Genomic DNA, 22064 nt, shown 5'->3' on the forward strand with positions numbered 1-22064 from the left:
TACTGACCCTTGAGGGACCCCACTAGACACTAATGGTGTCTTGAAAGCATTTCCTTGCTTACATAAAAATGCTTGAGGTGACGCCACATAAGCCCTGTTTTGTTGATTATGTGTTTCCTTTTGTTTACATCACCCCACATGCCCTTTGCTTGTCAGTCCTGTCCATCACTCCCTCTCAAGGCTGCTAGTAACTCTGTCCTTCCCCGTTATTCCTAGTTTAAAGTCCTTTGAATAAACATTGAAGTTAAATAAAGATTGGATACTGTAATCTCCAAAAAGAGAACAATAGAATGAAATATACTGTAATTCTTTCTGCATAATTTTCTGCATGCTATTTGTGTGTTTCCTGGTCTGAAAAGGAAATAAAATGGTGTGGTGGTTTAACCACAGAGGCTCTCTTCCCCCCAACCTCTGGTGGGATGGGGAGGAGAAAATACAAATGAACAGGCCTGACAGGTTGAGACATGAGCAGTTTACTGGAATGGTAAGGAAGAGAGAAACAACACCAAACAATAACAACAATACTAATGAAAGAATATACAACACAAGTGATACGCAGAACCAAACGGCACCACCTGACCTGCTTCCAAACTGCGGTAACTGATACCCGCCCCCCCCTTCCCAGAACTTCCCAGTTTAAGCACTGAGCATGACGTCATATGGTATGGAATACCCGCTTTGGCCCATTTGGGTCAGCTGCCCCAGCTGCTCCCCTCCCAGTTCCCTGTGAACAATTAATTCTATGCTAACCAAACCCTGGACAAATGGATACTGTAAAAGGTGGACTAAAAGCAGTCCGTTGATCTGCAACCCTTCAAGACTTTTCTTAGAGCTAACTCTGGCTCTGGAAATGCCAAAGAGAACAAGGCGTAAAGGCAGCAGAGGAGACAGAGCCAATCCCTGCAGAATAAATCTGTGTTTTACAGTATCAGTTGTTTGTGTTGCAAAAGCCGGAGCTCCAAGAGGTATCTGGAGAAGCTTTGACAATTCACACAGGCTGACAGTCTGCTTCAGCTCAGCGTTAGACACAGAGTCAGTGAAAACAGCTGGCACTACCCTGGGATCTCTCCTTTCCCCCACAAAGTACTTGCAGGTTAGATGAAAAGCAGGAGAGTTCTTTATGTTGTACTACTAGCCTCGTCATTCTGTTTTACGCAAAATACTTGGCTCTTACAGGTTTCCTAATTGAGATTTTATTCTTATAGCTTATAAAGTAGTGAAATAACCCTTGTTCTGCCCCACTGAAATCAGTGGAAACTTTGCAGAACATAAAATCAAGTGTGTGATGAATAGGCATCATGCTCTTTTCTGAATTTTGGACATTTCTCAGTATTGCAAGCTGTTGAATTTAGCTTTTAGCAGAACACAGAAATACGGTCTTTGTTAAAGAGATGCATTTGTTTCTAAGGTATCCTGCTGTCATAGAATTATTCTTCAAAAAATTATGAGCCATCTTAAATCTTGTAACTGTTCCAAATGCAAGGCATATTCAATTGACTGTGTTTTGTAACTTAAAGACATTAAAATATTTTTTTTTTTAATTTTTAAATTAATTGTGTTTAAACACCTGAAGTACCAAACCTCCTAAATCAAAAGACTTAGGATATATCCCAAATATTCACCTGCCTGTGCTTCTTCCCTGCAAAAAGGGAAAAATGAAGAAAAATGGACAGATGGAAATTATACCAATCAATATATAATGAGAATTATCTTAAACTTATAAGACAGGAGTTAAATACTGAATAGAACAGGAGACAATAGAACCATATAGGTAAATACCTTTAAGAAAAGTTGTAGAGTGAAGAATTATCACTCAATGGAAAAGTCTAAATGAAATAAAATTGGTTTTAATGCAGGATGTTTCCTAAATGACTAAACTTCCACAAAGATGCACTTTAACACTTATGCCATTGGTGCCATTTTCTGATGGACAGAGAAAACAAATGCATGCAAAATTTATGAAAAATTATATTTATATTAGCAGATATAGAATATACAATTAGTCTGTTATTTTTGTTTTGATTTTTGTTTGCAGATTCTTTTCACAATTACTTTCTGGCTACTGCTTAGGCAACACCTCACTGAACAAAAAGCACTTCAGCTAAAAGAAGCTACTTTATCTGAGGTCAAAGTTGGAAATGAAGAAAATGAAGAAAAAGGTAAAGCCACATCCAATTTAGTCCTTCAGTCATGATAGAAGTTACAGTTCTTGCATTTCTGTAATGCTGAAAGCAAGTAACAAGATGCCTGTTATTAGCTAAGGAAGATATACAAAATCTATGTGCAGCTATCTTTCAAGATATAAAAATAAAGCACCTTTGAACTTCAGAAATGCAAATAAAGTGAGAATTCTCCTTAATGTTGAACTGAAAAAAAAAAAAAAAAAAAAAAAAGGAAAATAATTGAAGTTACTCATTTGAGAAAAGTCATGGAACTTCCAAATAATCAGTTTACTCCTGTATCCCAAACCAAACCAGCAGATTAATTGCTGTAAAAGTTTAACCACAGGAGAAGAAGAGTTTACATAGGAAAAGTCGGTTGCTAAATTCCTTGGATGTTGTGTTTGTACATAAACACTTCTACAAAACCAGAAGTTAAATTACTAATTTCAATGGGAAAGTAAGCATGTATATTTTCAGTGCAGGGGCTTATGCTATCAGAAGCATACCTGAAAGCAAAATTTACTGCTAGTTTCCACTCATCTAACAGCTCAGTGGCCTGTTCTCTCTTTTGCTACTGGGCATATGTTCCTCCAAACCTTTCTTGCTCTTTTCTGTCTCTCTGGATGTTGAGCTGAACAAGTTCAACTCACTGAAATGGTAGAAAGCTAGCCTGGGAAGCAGTGATGTAGCTTCCTGTTTGAGTATTGCAGTATTTGTCTCAGTAAAATGTCTGGTCAGTGTTAGAGCTGGACACTGCGAGAATTTGCAAGGCAAGAGCAAGGAAAGAGTCTGAGAAGAGGGATGATAAGTGGGACAAAAGGAGTGGGCAAGCCTTTTGATGGTGAAGTCTCAATATTTATCTTAATGTGAAGAAATGCATTACAATTACGTACTATGAGTTTGACAAGCCCTGTTATCCAGATACTTGTTTATGTGTACTTGCTATTGGTGGGACACTTACCTTGCCCTCTGCAAGGCTCGCAAAGTACATAACTAGGGAATCCTGACATCTTCATAGGGCAAAAGCAGCTTATCTTTTCTGCAATGGCTCAGGTACAGCAGAATAAGCTGGAAAAGTGGTAGTTTCTTTGAAAAACAGCAGTGTTAATGAAGCATTTATATTTTTTAAGCTTGTTTGGTTTTATGTTAATGTTTTCTCTTGCTTGTGGTTTTTGGAGGTAACCACAATATTCTCTAAAGGATGAAACTCGACATAAGAGGTTCAAACTCAAGATGAAAGTTGTTTAAACGTTAAACTCAAGATGAGAGGTTTCTGGTGGCGTAGGTGGTTTCTTTGTTTTCCAGTTTAAAAGGTTTCTTGCCTGGGACTATAGGTATTACCATGGAAAGTGTTTTGACTGTTAACCATTATACAACCCTTAGGCTCTAATTTTCCACAACAACTGCCTGCATTTTAGACAAAGTAAAGATGACTGTCTGGTAAGGATGTATAGCTATGCACCATATGGCTCCAGGAGTAGGTTAAAGCTCATATGAAGTTAAAACTCTTTCGCCTGCTCTGGACGCATGTATAATTCAGAAATACAGTCTCATGTGAATATTGTGGTTTAAGTTTAAGCTGTGTGCAGAGTTTTTAATTTTCACCCGTTTCAATTCTTACTAAAAGTCCCCAAACCAGACAGAGACCAAATATGACTCTCTTTTGCAGAAGAGGAGTTACAAGAGGGAGATGTGGCAGAAGAACAAGAGGAAGAAAAGGAGGAGGAGGAGGAGGAGGAGGAAGAGGATGATGAGGATGAACAGGATATTATGAAAGTCCTGGGGAAGCTGGTGATGGCTATGTTCATCAAGTACTGGATTTACGTCTGTGGGGGCATGTTCTTCTTTGTCAGCTTTGAGGGTAGAATTGTCATGTACAAAATCATCTATATGGTACTGTTCCTCTTCTGTGTGGCCCTCTATCAGGTAAGTGAGAGCTGTGTTAACTAAATTTTGGGTTTAGTACAAGGGTTCATACTTTAACTTGGTAATAAAGTAGCTCCAAACAGAATTCATACAGAGTGTGTTTGTTCTTTAGTTAGGTACAACATAGTAAGATCATTTGAAGGGCTTAAGACTAATTCTCCTTTGGCTTTAGATTATAGTGACAGGCAAAGTGAACATAAATTAGGTGCATAGAGTACACACCTCTGCTTTGGGACTCTACCCCACATCACTGCGAGCCTGTGTGGGAAAATTCTGGGCCTGTGCACATCTTACATAGCCACCAGCATTTTTGACAGCTGATCCACACAGCTTCCACACCCCAGTGAGCATGTAGCCCCTGTCCTCCTGGACTTTCATCACCTAATGGTGAAGAATCTGAGTGTTGGAAGGTGTCCCTGGCCATGTCCCAACAGACATTTTTACACAGAAGTCTGTACTTGGGTGCATATACATCAGGAGTAAAAACTGTATCTCAAAGAACAGTTGCTGCTCTTGGGTAAGCGTTGCTCATTTCAGGCCAGGAAAAATAGTATTCTTAGTCTTTGTTTGCCAGTACAGTGTCATCAGTATTTTTGTCAGTGTCTTTGCCTTCAGCTTGTTCCAACATCATTGGTATGTGATTTTCAGGTACACTATGAATGGTGGAGAAGAATTTTAAAATACTTTTGGATGTCAGTGGTTGTTTACACAATGTTGGTACTTATCTTCATCTATACATACCAGTTTGAATCATTCCCTGGCTTGTGGAAGAACATGACGGGCCTGGATGAAAACAAGTAAGTGTTTTCATTTAATTTCATTTTTTCTTTTAAGTTCAGTGTGGTGGAATATTCTGAGAGCACATTTCCTTCTTGTGAGGTAAAAACATCATGAGACCATCCCATGGCATGACTTTAAGCACTCAGCTCTGAAGCCATAGATTTATTTGTGTCACAATAGAGATCATCAAGAACATGAGAGGGGTGTATTGTATTTTCTCCCATCTGCCAAGGCCTTGGCATCACTCCTGTTTCAAATACAGTGCCAATACTTCTATCTACTTCTTTGATCATAGGATTAAGATCCATGGAGAGATTAAGGGTAGTTTTGCAGGATTTCTGGAGCTGATGAAGGTGCACCTGCCCTCCTGATAATAAGGAGGACTGAGTTTCTTCCTCCTCATGATGTGTTGGGCATTTCTCAACAGGAGCCTATGTAAGAAAGGATATGCAATGAGTGGATCTCCAGTGCAGGACTTTCAGTCAGAGGCAACTCATCTGGTTCAAGAGATCTGTGGCAGGGTTAATTCATTTAGATCTGTACATTTACAGTATCAGTCTACATTATTGAGTCCAAATTCAAGTTATTTGCACCATGAAGCTTTCTTTAATTAACAAGAATTAAAGAAATAAAAATACATAACAAGTACCAGCCCCTTATTACCCATCCCAAATGAGAAGTTATAATATCTCATGGCAAGGAAAAGATTGTGAAAAGATGACTTAGTGGCTTGCTCTTTTTTCCAGACTAGCAGACCTTGGCTTAAAACAGTTTTCTGTGGCTGAGCTATTCACACGCATCTTCATCCCCACCTCCTTCCTACTGGCGTGTATCTTACACCTTCACTATTTCCATGACCGATTTCTCCAGCTTACTGATTTAAAAGCTGTAACCAGCAAACAGGACAACACTATCTACAGGTAAAGAAACAAAGTAAATGGAGCTATTCATTGTTTGTATGACAATGCTGTTTCTGACTGTCTTGTAATGCTCACTTTTAATTAGATGTTATTTGCTTTGGCTAAGACTACCTGGTTTAAAAAGAAGGAAGAAAAAATAATCAACATGCCTTAGTATCCACCCCGCTAAACAAACCACAACAAAAGTATCTGTCTTCTCTCACTTTCCCCTACACATTAAAGTTTTTTATTTTGGGGTTCATGTAAGAGGTACTGATAATAATTATTTATTTATTTAGCTCATTGGTTTTCACCTTTAATGGGAGTTAGATGCGTAATTGTTATGTGTGCCTTTTTGTAAGTCCTATCCATAATAGAAAATATGGCTTTTAATTTGGGTCACTACTGATTTTCATTGTCCATTTTGAGGGCTAAATGAAGATAGGGATATCTTTGGCAAATACCACATTTGCATTGGACAATTAGACCTTTTTGTAAAGCTGAACTTCAGAAATGGAAAAATCCCAAACGTGTGGTCACTCCTTGAAGTACTGACCCTTAACTATGCTACCTTTTTGAGATATTTAGTGATCTCATTAAGAAGTTTATTAGCATTTTTTCATGATTCTGGGACCTCACTTTTCCTGTGTTTAACTCTCCCATATTCTCCTGCATAAAAACATATCTGGCCTACTCCAGGAGTACATGAGAGAGAAATAATTTCATAGTACAAAGTATCATATTATGCAACAACATTTACTCTAATTCTTTGAAGAAACCAATTCATTTAAACACTATTTTTAGAGTATTTACCTATCCAGTGATTATGTGTAACTCAGCTGTACTTCTGTGACTGGGGACTAGCTGCATAACATCCCACACACCACAATGGAATAATGGCAGTTTATTTTAAAAGATAATTCTTCTTGAGGCCTTGCTAGATTTACAAATACATTTCAGGTAGTTTTAATGCATTCAACTTAACATGAAGTGACTTTACGGTATATGTTACAAGTATGTTTGTGTTCCCTGTTGGCAGTGCATGTGAATAAGCTCCACGTTTATAGAATGCTTCTGGTTTCTGTATTTAAATAAGTTGCCAAAACCAGAACAAATCAAACTTGATGAAATTTCCTAACAATATTGTATAATTTTTGTTTAGCTTAGACTTTTAAATGACTGTTTGCATAATGCTTTTGCCTTTTGCTTTTCTTGAATTGCTAAATCTGATGGTAGTTTCAAGAGCTCTTTGAAATGGCCTATGAGCAGACTTTCTTTGCCCATAGCAGAGTTTTTGTGCAGTACCAGGTGCACATTAGCATCTCTGTATGCTAATGTGAACCTGCTTGGTTCCAGCCAAGCCCTGGAACCAGAGACCAGATAGGTGTCTGAGATGAAACAGGGGTTGTTCTTGAGGCATGTGGGGGAATGAGCTACAGTTTGCAGTAGCTGCACAAGCTTTTTTGTAGCCCACACTTATGAAAAAACTTCCACCTCCCTCCTTGTGCAATCCAGTAGGCAGAAAATGGAAAAAAAGACCCTGAGGAACTCCCAGAGTTTAGGTGGGTTCGTGATACAGTACACTTTGCCTATGAAACCACTACCTAAAAATCTTTTTGTTATACATGAAAGATAACAAAATATTAGCTACAGCTCTCCGAATCCTGTTAGGAACAGAGTCACTCTAACTGCAGTCACATCATTCTCAGAGGATGGAACCACTGATACTAAAGACATAAAATGTTTTCAGTGTCCTATTGAGAGAAAAAAAAAATGAATAAAAGACTAGTATCAGAGAAGATGTTTGTAGGATATAGATTTTATCAGTAGTCAGTGACATTTTTGCCAGAAGTAGCCTTGAGATAGGGTGCTGAAAGCAGACATTTGTTGTCACACCAGGCTTTTTGCTGAAGTAAAATGGAAGATGAAGAGGATCATGTGACATCATAGCTTTTTTGCTTTGCTACTATATTGGTATTTTTTAAAGTCTAAATGTGTACTAGATTGTATTGAGCTGTCAGATAAGTAGCTCAATATTTTTAACTCTTAAATGTGGTGTATGTTCTACACTTGCCATTTTGCAGTACTTCAGAATCACAGCTATCATGTATATCATTTGTTCCTCCTCAGAAACATTCACAAGTGTGTCCCATAGCCAAATCAAAACACTTTTTCTGGTTTCTATTACCATAAACAATGACTGACATATGAAGATCCAGCTGTTTTCTCCCCTCTTGATGTGATAAATCAGTACTGAGCATCAGCTGACTTTATAGCTCAGTGCTTCAAGATGAGAACTCAGCCAATGTTTGTATTGATGATGAATAAAGCTGGATAAGAACTAGCATGACAATCAGCTCCAGCTTAACAACAATAGTAGCAATAGAAATAAGTTGCAGAGACAATTAAAACACAGATAAAAGACACGTGTATATGTGCAATTTTCTTACAAAACCACTAAAACTTCCTTTTCCCTTTTGCTTTGAAAACAGTAGCATTCATTCAACAGCTAGTTTACCTTTCAAAACTGCTTTTACGCTGCTTCTTTTGCAAAGAACAAAAAATTTTAAATAAAGAAACTGAACCTTAATTTTGAGCAAGCAGACAGAACTCAATTCTTGTTAATAGCGAACTTGTTAAAACAACCACAGCAGGTAAGAGCTAGTCATGAAAATAACAGGGAAAACAGTTCCTGTCCCTCCATCTGCCCTTGAATGGCTATGTATGATTATGTTATTATGTTTGTGTCTAACTGAAGAGTCCTGTTAAAATTGCTGAGACTGTTCATGTATTAAGATGCTGCTTCACATGAGGAAGGTTTGCAGACTGAGTGACGCTTTGCCACCTGCAAATGGAGGGGACATAAACTGGCACACTGGAACTGGCAGAGTGAGGTACTTCTCACTGTTTATAAAGGTGATTTATAAAGGTCAACTTTACATCTGCAAGAAAAAGAAAAATTCTCTGATTAGGACTTCCCAAGCCCATTTCCTTGCTGCACCATGAATTATGATATGGCAGAGATAAAGGCTGTGAGGCATCTAATTTCTATGGTAGGATACTCCATAATAATCTTTAAGTAAAAAAAAGAAGCAAAGTGGCTGTTTTTAAAAATATGCCGAATATTCTGTGGCTTACTTGAGATAAAGCAGTAGAGGCTGTTCTTACATTTTGGAGGCTATGAAAAGAACCTGGAGTTCTAACTGGAGTTGCATATGGTCTAAATGTCTATGTATTACATTTGTAAGCTTCCTAGACTTCTCACTGCACGATGTATGTTAAGCTTTCAGATTGTGCTTTGTTATGACAATGTTTCTCTCTCTTGGTAGACAGGAAACTGCATTCATTCCTATTTAACGTCTTCCTTTTCTCTCTCTCTCTAATTCATTTCCCATTTTCATCTCACACATTCTTGTGCTTTCATCTCCCACCTCATAGTCATGCCAAAGTCAATGGTCGTGTTTACCTAATAATTAATAGGTGGGTACTTCAGCTCTTCCTTTCCTTTAAAACAAATATACCTTAACTTTTTTTTTAATTCTTAATTAACTTGTTAACTTCTTAGTTGCCTTAAAACAAGTATATTCTTGCTGCACAGTACTGTGAAGTAAGCAGGGAGAGATTGTTCAGGTATTGTAGTCTCCTAAAGCTGGTGAAGCAGTTAATACATGTCTCCTGCATATGTATACACTGTGAGTTCATCTTCCAGCTGGGAATTCTTCTGTTAAACTTTGCCCATTCCTCAATACAGGAATAATTGGTGCTATTTGTAATTGGCTGCAGACAACAGACTTGGTTGAGGAGGCTCGTTTATCTACCCTTTGTTTGTGCATGGAAAAGTGCATGCTTGCATGTGCACACATACACACACAGACACACAGAGACACACATCCCCATCTGCTTCACAAGCACCTAAGAAAGGGAATTTGAGAACCAGGTCAATTAAATGTTCAGTATATATTACGAGTTTGTACAGACTGAGATTTCCTGTTTCAGAGATAGAAATGGAACATGCAGTACACTGAAACCACTGGATGCTAAGGATGTTAATTCATAAGATGGGTTGGGTGCTGCAAAATCCAAACTACAAAAGCCCATATTGCCATCATCATCATCCCTTTCTAAATGGCATCTTGAAAATGGTTCCATAAAGTAGATTTCTTTCAAAACATTTGACTGGAGTAAATGTGGGCTTTTGTTTAATCAGCTCTGAGATTAGAAGAACTTCTGTGTTTGTTGTAGCTACTGAATATAAACAGAAAAGATGAGAAAATCCCTTGTTTAGATATTTGTGACTACCTGCTTTAACAAAAAGTTAATTTATGTGTAATGTTCACGTTCGCCCTTCAAATGTCATCACATAGTTTAGGCTAGGGTTCTTTAAAGTTCACCAGAGCTGGAAACCAGGTCTTTAGGAAGCCCATGTGTCAGGGAGTAGTGAGGGCAGGCAGCTCAGTGAGGGCAGGCAAGCTGTGAACTGAAGGTCATGACCAGGAAGCAAGGGCGGGCTCTCTTCCACAATGAGTCAGGAATGGGAACCAGTAACTGAGGGTGAGAAACAGATCCAGAGATGGTAACAAGGGTCAGCCACATCCTGAGGAGCTCACAACCAGTCCATAGACATGATCCAGATCAGAGGTGAAGACATGGAGTCAGTCTGTGTGTCAAGCTTAAGGTCAGAGAGGCATGGGAGCAGGCACAGAGACAGCTGCAATGCAGCCATGATGTAGGGACAAGAGCCTCAGCATGAAAGCAGCTCCCAAAGGAAGGAGAAGGACACCCTGTCCTGAGGCTTGGCCACACATACCAGCCAGCTGGCCTTGGATGCAGGCAGCAAAAACCCCTGCAAGGGCAGGGAAAGCACTCAGGGTCCTGCCAGTAAAGGTACGGCGCTGCGTGCTCAGTTTGAATCTTGCATGCTGGATATTCAGGAGATGAGTTGCTAACGTTCTGCAGAGCAGAAAGATTTCTGTTATTAAGCCTGTGTGTGACAGGTACTTGAGAAATTGTTTTGGGACAGAAAGTTTCAAGCAATTCATAAACTGATTGCAAAAAATACCAAAGGCAAAAGATGCTTCATAATGCATCCAGTTAAGTTATTAGTCTCCTCTAGCAAATTACAAATAGATGAAAGTACTGGGAGTCCAGCAAGGACCTGGGGCACATACCTAATTATAGTGCCTCTGAAATTGCTTTGGTGCCTAAAACTGTACCTACTAGTATACTTCTCGTTATTGAAACCCTGTTTAATGGATTTGAGGGTAAGAAATGCTCAGTTAAAAGCATTTGTGACTGTACCTTCAAGGCTCATTGTCTGCATTATTAATTAGTTATTTCTCTTCCTAAGTATCCGACACTATACCTGTGTGTTATTTCTGATAATTTCCCACTAATATGTGCTTTTCAACTTGAAGTTATACCTGACTAGCTGTGAAGCCTGTATGGGTAGCTTGTCTTAGATATTTTAAACTAGTGCAGTTTTTATATCCTAATAGCTCAGTGTTGTCTGTTACATGGTATCATGTGATCTTGTACTGGGAAATAAATAAATATATAAATAAATAGATGGAATAATGACCCTACCAGTAAATGAGGAGGTTTGGGAAGAAAGATTCCAAGTGGACTAATTTTTTGAATGGTGGTCAGGCCTTGGATTGCCTGAGCACACAGTCCTGTGCTCGAGACTAATGATGTCAGTAGAATTAAATGCCGACATACTGAGAACTAAGCTTATACTGATGCTTTATCAGATATGTATATATATATTGCATGTACCTATCTTTATAACCCCATCACCTTCTGGATCTCCTGGATACGAATAGGAGTTATATGAATATGAGAAAGATGAGCTCTCTCATACAAAATGCTATAGGGTTACTGTGTTTCTGTCCAGTTTGCACTGAGGTAAGTCATTAAGTCCTTGATTTACACCAGTGCAGATGTAGATTTTGCCATTATAAAAGTCACTTGGGAAGATACCTTATTAAAATCAATTCAATTGCATGTGTGCAAAACTTGTCTGATTATATGGACACTTTCATTTCATGGGACATTGCCTTTTAAATGGGCTGTGATGATTTATGGTAACTGAGGATCTCCCTAACATTTGAACTCAATTGAAAATTCATTCTCTCTTCTTTATATTTGACCCTCCTGTTGGTACATTATTAGACTTTTAGGTAGATATGCAAAGTTAGATTATTTTAGGGAATATTATTGTTTAGTCATTTTACAGAGATTCAAATATCCTTTTAGTATATACGCTAGCTTAAATATGAAAATAAAGTATATCAGACAAAAAGCCTGATTTTCTGTAGTAAAAGCTACTGAATATATTATTAAGTATAAAAGATTTTCAGATTGTTATCTGAACCTGAGTGTTCATAGCCCAATCCATGATAGGGGATTTTAGTAATCATTGTAATGAATGTATTTATTCAGTGAGATTATTTTGTGCTTGACTGTCATGTTAAACTTCTACTTTTAAGCCATTTTTTCTGCTTTTTGGTAACTGTTATGATATTACTACTTCAGGATTTTTTAATCAAGTTTCTGTATCTTTTCCTTCATTTGAGACACCAAAATTTTCATCTTGAAGAAACTGCAACTCACAAATATTGGAAAAATAATTCTGTTTGTTTTTCTCATTAACTGCTTAACCTATGCTGTTATTTTTTAGTGATCAGATGGTTAAATCAGATTCATATCTGAAGCCATAAGATAATGTGTCTTTTCTCGATAAATAAAATATATGTGCTGAATAAATCTCATATAAAATTGGCACCATGGCAATACAAAAATACCGTTTTCATGTATCTCAGTTTTGGTAGTCTGAAAATTACTAATGTATTTAGTAAAATACAGTTATAAATTTAAATAAAATTATCTGTGAGATGCAGAAAAGAGAGAGAATGTATGGCATTATCAAAGACAGACATGATAAAATATACTGAAGCCACAGCCATGGAATTTTTACTTTTATTTGTTCTCAAGCCTGTTGCTGGAAGAATACTTGCAAATTCCTTGTCTTCCCAGCTGCATCTTTCAATTGGAAGAAGGTGGAAATGTATTTACAGTAATCGGTCAGATACTTGTGATGATTCAGGTGCATTTACTGACAGTATGGTACAGCACTGACCATGTTTAGCACTGGTGTAAATATCTTGCCCCCTTTCCATCTGTGCTGCAATTCCGTGTTTCTTTATAGAAGCACCCTGTGAATGTCATGATGGCATGCTCTTGGCATCAGGCTTCTGCAGATGGAGTAGTAGAATGCTTTATGACTTTTGATGTAGCATGACATATTTGTCAGTGACCTTCTTCTGTAACCCCTCTGTTCTCATCTCCCTTTTTCTTTCTGTTCCAATTACTTTGAGCAGCCTCAAGAAAAAAATACCAAACCACCAAAATGAGTAAGTCCCCTATGAAGTCATGAAATGTTTCCTCTTAAACAATGTCATTTCATGCTTCTGCATCTTAAACTCTGACCATTTTCTCCAGTGGGGAAAATGTCAAGTTTAAGTGTCAATACCACTCATTACTAACTAACCATTAGTATCTGAGTGATAAGTAGTTACTAATACATTCCAGCTCAATTTGCAGTGTGTGTTTGGAGAAAGTACCAGAATCATTAACTTTTCCACTTCCAAGGCATCTTCCATGAATGGTTTATTTTTTCTGATTACACATCTTGAAAAAGAAATAGACTACAATGTGATTTCTGCTCAGTTTACTGACATGCTACTATTTACCAACAGACTGGTACACCAAGATGGAAGCCTGCCTGACATAACTATGATGAATTTAACAGCCAGCAGAGAAAAGGAAGAGGATAAAATGCTAGAAGAGGCTGGTGAGAAAAGAATGGAAGAGCCAGAGGGGGAGGGAGGGAAAGGGAGGGTCGAAAAAGGAAAAGAAGAAGAAAAAGAAGATGAGGACAAGGAAGATGATGATGATGAAGATAATGAATCAGAGGAAGAAGAAACTACAGGTAAGCTCTGCAGATTATAAATTGCCTTCCTCAGCCTTAGTTAGCAGTGGCAACAGATCGTTCATTCTTGGTCATCCCTGCTCACTTCAATCATCAGGTTTTCCTTCTAATTTTACAGTCTTTGCCAAAAGAGCCTGAACTGAGCAGATGGCTACTTGTCAATTATTCAACAGGTTACACTGTCTTCTAGGGAAAAATCATACTGTTTCTGTAGGATGTTGCGAGGATTAAAAGCAAAAAGAAACCCTTCTAGGTTGTCTGGGTTGGATTAATAGGAGGTTACCTCAAATCCTAAGAACTCCTTTGGAATTAAATATCTTTATAATAAAGGAAATACACATACATATTTAATCTCTGATATTGCATGCTTTCAAGGCACTCCACTCCAGAAGTCCCAATGGCTTTGCTTCATTATTCATGTGCACATTAGTGTCATATTTTTCACTTCAGAATATGGAATGTGTAATTGATGCCAGACGAGCATAAAAATGCTTAAGGACAGACATGGGTAAGACAGGTGATGTCATCCCTGATATTGCTAGGATAAACTCCTAACATGAATTATTTCCATAACGCGGTTTGGAATATGAGCCATGAGTGAAAACCAGGGAAGGGCATTTATCACCCAAGGAAGCTATATTGTTTGGAAATGGCCTTACCACAGATTTAGTTGATCATGCCAATATTCACAGGACTATGACACATAAATAGGGACAGGGTCTTTTTCAAGGCAAAGTGGCAGCACATCTGGCTTAGCTGCCCTAGGTAGGCTGAGCTAAAACTACTTACCTTTCCTGGCTGGGATGTCTTCCCTCACAGAGATGTTCATGGGCCATGGAAACTGTTCTTGGCCAACTCTAATGTGGTCTATGAGGGGTGATGAGTTTGTTGCACTCTGGCCCTCCCTCCATGCTGGAAGGGCTTGGGGACAGAGTCCAGCTGTTGGAGGTTACCCTGTGCAGTGACACATACAAGCAGGGAAGTGGAGAGCTGCAGCCTTCTCCCTGGGGCCCCTTCTGCACCACAATGAGTGGGGCTTGGCAACAGCACGAGGTGCTGTTTGCCATATGTGATCCGACTTTAAGCTCTACATGCATTTATTTCTTCCAAAAAGTTATATCATTTTTTTATATAACCATGTGGCTGGATTTTTGACATTATTTTAACATGTTCACATGTGCAAACTTTATTACACAGTGGTATACAATTTTTCAATGGATGCAGTCAGGCAAATACTTCATCCCCTGTGCATGTAGTGCCTGGACATGCTAGCCAGAGCTTGCTGCAGTACCTCATCTGCATGCTCCACTTAACTGGTGCTATCTGTATATACCTTGCATGGTGGCAACACTGCAAATTAAAATAAACGCAATGAAAGAATGAGTGAGAACATCTAATTCTATAAGTAATTTCCTTAAATACACTCATTGCACCTATAAAAGTACACATGTACAATTAGAGTTCTCTACCTTAATTAATTTGTCAGTTTTAACTATGTACTTATGGAATTTACGTCACTTGGCATTTTTATTAGGATTTTCTAAGTTGTGGTTGGAGAAAAAGGGCAGAAGAGAAAAAAAAAAGGAATCTGGTTGTCAGGTATTCCAAAGGTCTTCTTTTTCACACAAGTACGCATGTGTTCTTCACAGAAATATGCACAGAAAAAACATCTTGGTTTGTTTTATATGTCAAATAACCAGATAAGTTGAAATAATTACATACAGAAGCTGGTAACTCCTTTGCATTTTTACCAATTTAGACAGGGATCTGTTTTGGTGTCACTTGTGACTGTTTCCATCTCTGATGTTAACAGTAACACTGTTCTCATAACATGAAGAATCCTTCCTAATCTCCAAAGTGCTACTGAAACCCCTAGTACAGTGTAAAGACTTTATACTAATATATACCAGCATGGTGAAACCATTGTATAGCCAGCCCACAAGCAATGATGGCACTTAGAGAGCACTCTTCAGCATATGTTTTGCCATATATACACATATGTAATAGATGCTTGCTCACTGAGGTATTATTTAGGAGGATGGCTTTTTTAGCAAAATACTGTCTGCAAAGGGATACTTTCACTCAAACTCAGGATCTTAACTTGCTAAAGCTTCCCTTTCAACTGAGAGAAATATTCAACTGGACTACAGTTTGCCTTGCCTGTTTTAGATGTCTGTCCTGGGATGGCACAAATCACACTCTAGAAGGCTGTGCTGTTTGCAAGGCAGGCCAGATAACTTTGACATATGAAGACTTCTATAGTATAGCTATCTAAACCCATGTGGCAAGAATCCTACTCCTAGTGTACATGGATATCTTCCAGGTTGGCTGAAAAGCTTTCTGAATAGTATTAGTCTGTGCTTTCTGAAAAAAGGCTGGTTCCATAGCTTCCAAACATCAAACAAAATCCTATTCTTTTTGAGATGGAGAGAGCCAGGGACGAAGTGTCTCAGATCTAGTCTCCGGATGGGATCCCTAAGCTTAGATTCAAAGATACCAGTGGAAAATAGAGCCTAAGAAGGGCTCTGCTAGAGAGGAATAAAAGCAGAATTGGCAAGGCAAGCTACCATCACCACTTTTGAAGTGGGAAATCCTTTCAGTGAATGTGGATCAGAAGGGAGAACACCATAGCTAAGTAAGCCTCAACCCCATTTTGTTTTAGTTAACCACTGAGCCATACCTTTAACCTTCTTCTTGTCTTACTCTAAGTCCTAGAAGAGAAGTAGAAAGCTCACTGTTGTCTAGTGGGCCATTCCTTTTAACAGAGACCTTCTGTTTTCTCCTCCCTATGGTTCTGCTTGAACGTCTCTGCAGACTTAAGGAACAAGTGGCATCTGGTGATTGATCGCCTTACAGTGCTGTTTTTGAAATTCCTGGAGTATTTTCATAAGATGCAAGTCTTTGTGTGGTGGCTGTTGGAGCTGCACATCATCAAAATCGTTTCCTCTTACATCATCTGGGTCACTGTGAAAGAGGCAAGTAAACACCCGCTGACAAAATCTTACCCATGGGGGAGGCTTCTGCTGCACAGTGGTACACCTAAGTGTAGGCAGATACCTTCTTCATGTCAGACCTCACTGAAATTGTGGGGTCCAGCAGAGCTTGTCAGCTGCAGGGGACCTGCCTTGACATCTTCTTCCACAGTGATATTCTATCTGCCTAGATACTCAGCCCTTCCCTTTTCTCCAGATACTAAGGTTTTATTAGTCTAATTCTTTGGACTCAAGACACATAACACCTCCCCTGCTCAAGCTGGCTTTGGGCATCATCCAGGGATGGAGGTTGTAGAAAAGGGTTGGGAAGTAACATGGAGGAAAATTGCTTAAAATGGGTCTGGTGCTGAAGAAAGAGGAATGTGGAACTGCACCTAAAGAAAAAGGGAGCAACACCTTTAGTTGTGCATTTGGTGTGCACAGTGCGATTTCTCTACTGACATAGCCATTCCTTGAACAGAGTAGTAGGGCAGAATTCATTACAAAACAAAATTCTTTTTCTCACATCTTTGCGGGGAAAAAGGACAAAAGGATAAAGGTGGGTTCCACAGACACACCGATCTGTATCATTTCTTCTTTGTTTCATGTGTACTAAAGCAGCAAAATCAGCATGTAGTCTTTCATATTTTATGTTTGTTTGTAGGGTGGGTATGCAGTTTCGTGGGTCTAATAGTATTAATGTTATGTAGGAAATAATGTTCTTCCTAGACCTTCCTTCATCACTTACCACTTTGTGTCTGTGTTATTGTGAATATTGTTGTAATTTTTCTTCAGTATTTTTCTCACAATTTCTCTATGTCCCTTTCTTTTGAATTATTTTTTTTAAATTACTTTGGAAAAGGGAAGACATTCTCAGTTCTCCTGTTACTCCATGTAATTTCTATCTTGTTTTTGTGTTTTCAGGTGTCTCTGTTTAACTTTGTGTTTTTAATTGCCTGGGCTCTTGCTTTGCCATATGCTCAGTTTCGCCCATTGGCATCAAGTATCTGCACTGTTTGGACATGTGTGATTATTGTCTGCAAAATGTTGTACCAGCTCACGTCTATTGATCCCAGCACTTTTTCCAGTAACTGTACGTTGGTGAGTACAAGTGCATATTAAAAATGTTTGACTGCTGCCTTCTTCAATGAAGATGAGTAAAAGGAAGCATATCAAGTACTGAAAACTACAGTTCACCTAATGTATTATTATTGATTATAATTCCCTCTCCAAGCAGCCTTAAACTCATTTTTTATAAACTGTTGCAATTTCTTTTTAGCCAGGAGAGAATGAAACTAAGGTCAATTTAGAAGAACTCAAAACCTCAGTCCTCTACAGTGGGCCAGTTGATCCTGCAGAGTGGGTTGGATTGAGGAAGTCTTATCCTCTGCTTGTGTACTTAAGGGTAATTATTTAATTATCTATATTGATATATTTTCTTATTTGTGATGAAATTAGCAATGTCTTTGAAATAAATCATCTGCCACACACAAAAAAAATCTAATGCAAGCCATTGATAATAGCAAAGTACAGAGGGGAAGAACCAGCAGAAAGCGTATCTCTTACACAGGACATTTCCCAAAGGGATTCAATACCAATTAAGATCATCTGCATGTGGAAGTATGGTTTTCTGACTCTACCATCTGTTAAAACCACTCTAAGAAATGTGATACTTAAGAACTCTAAGTAATTAAGAGGTATATAGCTTTCAGGTAGCAAAGGACTGATGGGTCTAATTGGAGTAACTGCCTTGAATGACAGTATATGCTGTAAGCAGTTAATTTTTTTAAGTGCTTATTCCTTAGCCACAGCTTAGAAAATATAATGAGTTAAGGGAATAATTCATTCAGACACTAGTAAATTTATGTCTTTTGTTTTTTCTTGTTTTCAGTTGATGCCTGCAAGCAATATTTTATTATTCCTATCTTGATTGAAAAATTCTGCTTACAATAAAAATGTCCAAACTCCCAGGGGAAACTTTGCATGTCTCTTCTTAATTTCAACAATCTTCAAAATTTTGTATACACAGTTTAAGGCTGTCAGAATTTTGTTGACTGAACAACAGCAAGTTTTGATCTAACTAGACTTCTCATTTCATCCCTAAGAGCTTACGTCTGCATGCTTTGTTTGTGTAGAGAAGATCTGCCAAGCTCTGGTGGTCAGCATATCAGGCTCTGGTAGTGCCTCTGCCTCTCACTCCCTAAGCCATGCACCTCCTACAGTTAAGAATATAGTGGGGAAAAGCAATTACTGACCCAAGAGTTCTGCATGGGAAGTGAAGTTGTCTAGTGGTGTCTGGCTTGATGCTAGGTGCTTTATTGAGCTAAATAGGTAATGCTTTGGGATTAGAAATTATTCTAGAAGGATTTTCATCAAATAAAATTCCTCTATGTAGAGGAATTCAGTTCCATGCTAGACCTGAAGGTTCCAAGCTTCAAGTTTTGGTGTGTTTCTGTTCTGCCCCTGTCTATTAACAAACATGCAAAATGTCTGCTGTGTTGAAGCAAGGAGCCTATCTATGATAGATTGTGTAAAACTCTCCCCAACAAGAATAGGAAGCCTAGGGAGAGCAAGTAAAAATAACTTCTTGACAAAAAAATCACAAAACCCAAACAATTTTTTTTAAGAAAAAACAGTGACACCTGTCTCAGGACACTCTTGTCCCAAATATTTCTCAGTGAACAGAGATCTAGAGTTTGCCTCTTCAGCTTCAGTTATGGCTTCCTTGAGGAACTTCTCTGAGCTGGTCTTTTTAACCAACTTTTGGCATTAGTTAATACCTCTCTTCTATTGAGCAATCAGGCAGATCTCCCTTCTGAGAGAAACTCACTTCATAGCTGCTCAAGACTGCATCCAGGTCAATCTGGTTTTGGGACAGAAGGAGCTGTGCCTGAGTGAAGACTGCCAGATAGACTGTTCATTTGAAAGCATATCCAGGATATCTTAGCACTACCCAGCACACTTGCAGTTTTAAGAAGTTAGTGCTTACTTGCTAGCTGAACTCCTGCAGATGGCTTTCTGTATGCTTGTATCCTCTACCACTGTAAAGCAAATCATGGTATCTTAAGAGCAGCTGTAAAACATGAGACAGCACATGGATAGCTCAATGCATTTTTCCTCCCCTTCCTTTCCACAACTAGTGTTCGTTATAGTACTTACACATGGATAGCTCAATGCATTTTTCCTCCCTTTCCACAACTAGTGTTCGTTATAGTACTTTTTAATTAATGTCTTTAAATGTATCTTCTGAATGTCAGTATGTTTCATCAAAATCCAAGAAGCAGTAGAAAACTTACTTTGTTTCAATTATAGTAACTGGGAATAGCTGCCAGTGCACCCTGGAGTGTGGAAGCACTCAATAGTGACATCTATTTGAGTATTCATGAGTTTATGCTTATCAGAAGATTATATAGCTTCTTGTGGTTCTGATTTTTATTTAATATTCTTCTGACTGTGTCTCCCATAGAATAACTTACTGATGCTGGCTATTCTGGCTTTTGAAGTTACAATCTACCGTCATCAAGAGTACTACAGATGTCGAAATAACCTTACTGCACCTGTGACTAAAACCATTTTCCATGATATCACAAGAGCACATCTGGATGATGGACTAGTAAACTGTGTCAAGTATTTCATAAACTATTTTTTCTACAAGTTCGGTTTGGAGGTAAATCACTATATATTCATTTTCTTTAGACTATCATTCCATACCTTTTGATTGTATTATTTTTGAATACTGGCCTAAACTATGTTTGACATCTGGATGCTGTTATTGCTCATATTAGACCTTACCACAGTTGCTATCTATCTGCTAGTTGTGGTTTCCTTCTTGCTTTTTTTTGTATGTCTTACTTGTAACTCAACAAAAGAGTTAACAGATGAGACAAGAGACAGAATTGAGGCATACCCTCACATGCGCTCACACACAGAGGGAACGAGAGACTGCAGGAGCAGAGGAAGAAAGCAGGACCTAGCAGGCCATTGTCCCTATTTAAACATTTCCAAGCTGCTTTTGCCTGCGGCTGCACAAACTCATCCTGTTTTTTTATACTTGTTACTGTGGCTGTTAGCAGTTTGCAGGAGGAAGAACTTCAGTGAAGGTTATTGCTGCTTTGTGCCACTAGTGTAAGACACAGTTCTTTCTCCGAAGAACTTTTCAGTAGATCAGAAACACAGAGAATTAGGAGAGACAGGTACAAAGGAATGAAAGGATTTTTCTGAAGAGCCATAATGTATCCTAAATATCTAGATCTGCTTGTCTGTTTGACAGCAGCAGTAGCCCAGACAGCTGGGGTTTAGGCTCGGCTAATGTGTTCCTTCTACCTGCTTCACCCAGTCCAGCAGTAAAACATCAGAACTGAACCTGCCTTGAAGACAAGCTATTGCTAAACAAGTGCTAAAAAAAAAAAAAGGGCAAAAAAAAAAAGGCAGCTTCATCTCTGTTCCCTTACCTTGTCTGTTTGTTCAGACATGTGAAATGTTTGTAGAAATAGATATTTTTCACAAATATCTGTGGCTATCTCAGGAAGGCAACTCCTAGGCTAATGCATCCCAAATCTAATTGTAATGATGCTCTTGACCTATTTGTTAAACAAGACCACCCCTTGCTAGATAGAGTAAACTCTTCACATCCAGTCTGAGGATTAAGAATGAGTGAAAATTAAAATTAATCAGCAAGCTATTTCCTTTGGGAAATAAATTTAACCTCATCCTAATCTGAGGAGAGAGCAAATCAAAACAGTGAAGTGCTCTGAATAAATGATTCACTATGAATTATTCACTAAGTTTGAAAATATGCTTCATGGCATGGAGTGAAGGGACTACTTTAAGTGGAGGCAGAGAACAGAAATGCTCTGGGGTGCAGAGCCTTTAGAAGAATGGAGAACTAAAGCTGCCTTACAGCAATTGACTGGGTTTGTCTATAACCAATAGAAGTCTAAATCCCTTTTTGTCTGGTTCACACATGAGGATACACTTTAGTTGTTGTTATTCTTAATAATTCCTCTTCTTTTTCACATCTGTAATTGCTATCAAAATACGTCTGTGTAATATGTGCTTTGTTTGGCAACAATTAAATATTTCATATACAGGCTACTGTGACAACACTCTTTCCATTCTGTATCTTTAGATATCACATAATGGAAACCTGCTTCAATGCTGTATTCACATAGTTGACACTCATAAAAGAGTATAAAAAATTTGGAGGGGGGGGGTGTGAGGGAGGTTACTGCTACTAAAGAGTTGTAGTATGTTGGTTTGCAAAGGATTCCTGCAGTGAGCTTAGCACGTGTCCAAGCATTCTGTCAGGATCCAGATTAGCTTATCCTTGCTGCAT

At 38.4% G+C, this 22064-nt stretch overlaps 1 protein-coding gene across 1 annotated transcript in view; it reads left to right on the top strand.

The window, feature by feature from the left end:
• Positions 1 to 2035: 2035 nt before the first annotated feature.
• Positions 2036 to 22064, top strand: part of PIEZO2 (piezo type mechanosensitive ion channel component 2) — a gene marked incomplete at its 5' end in the record, with an annotated part of 88899 nt that continues 68870 nt past the window's right edge. The window contains 11 exons of the mRNA XM_029085771.1: positions 2036 to 2159; positions 3832 to 4088; positions 4737 to 4885; positions 5615 to 5788; positions 9206 to 9247; positions 13147 to 13179; positions 13525 to 13757; positions 16572 to 16732; positions 17654 to 17830; positions 18009 to 18134; positions 20196 to 20396. Of these exons, the coding sequence (XP_028941604.1) occupies positions 2036 to 2159; positions 3832 to 4088; positions 4737 to 4885; positions 5615 to 5788; positions 9206 to 9247; positions 13147 to 13179; positions 13525 to 13757; positions 16572 to 16732; positions 17654 to 17830; positions 18009 to 18134; positions 20196 to 20396 (1677 nt within the window). The remainder of the gene's footprint in view (positions 2160 to 3831; positions 4089 to 4736; positions 4886 to 5614; positions 5789 to 9205; positions 9248 to 13146; positions 13180 to 13524; positions 13758 to 16571; positions 16733 to 17653; positions 17831 to 18008; positions 18135 to 20195; positions 20397 to 22064) is intronic.

This window comes from Antrostomus carolinensis, unplaced genomic scaffold, assembly GCF_000700745.2.
Source record: "Antrostomus carolinensis isolate BGI_N321 unplaced genomic scaffold, ASM70074v2 scaffold12917, whole genome shotgun sequence".
In the NCBI taxonomy this organism is placed as follows: Eukaryota; Metazoa; Chordata; class Aves; order Caprimulgiformes; family Caprimulgidae; genus Antrostomus; species Antrostomus carolinensis.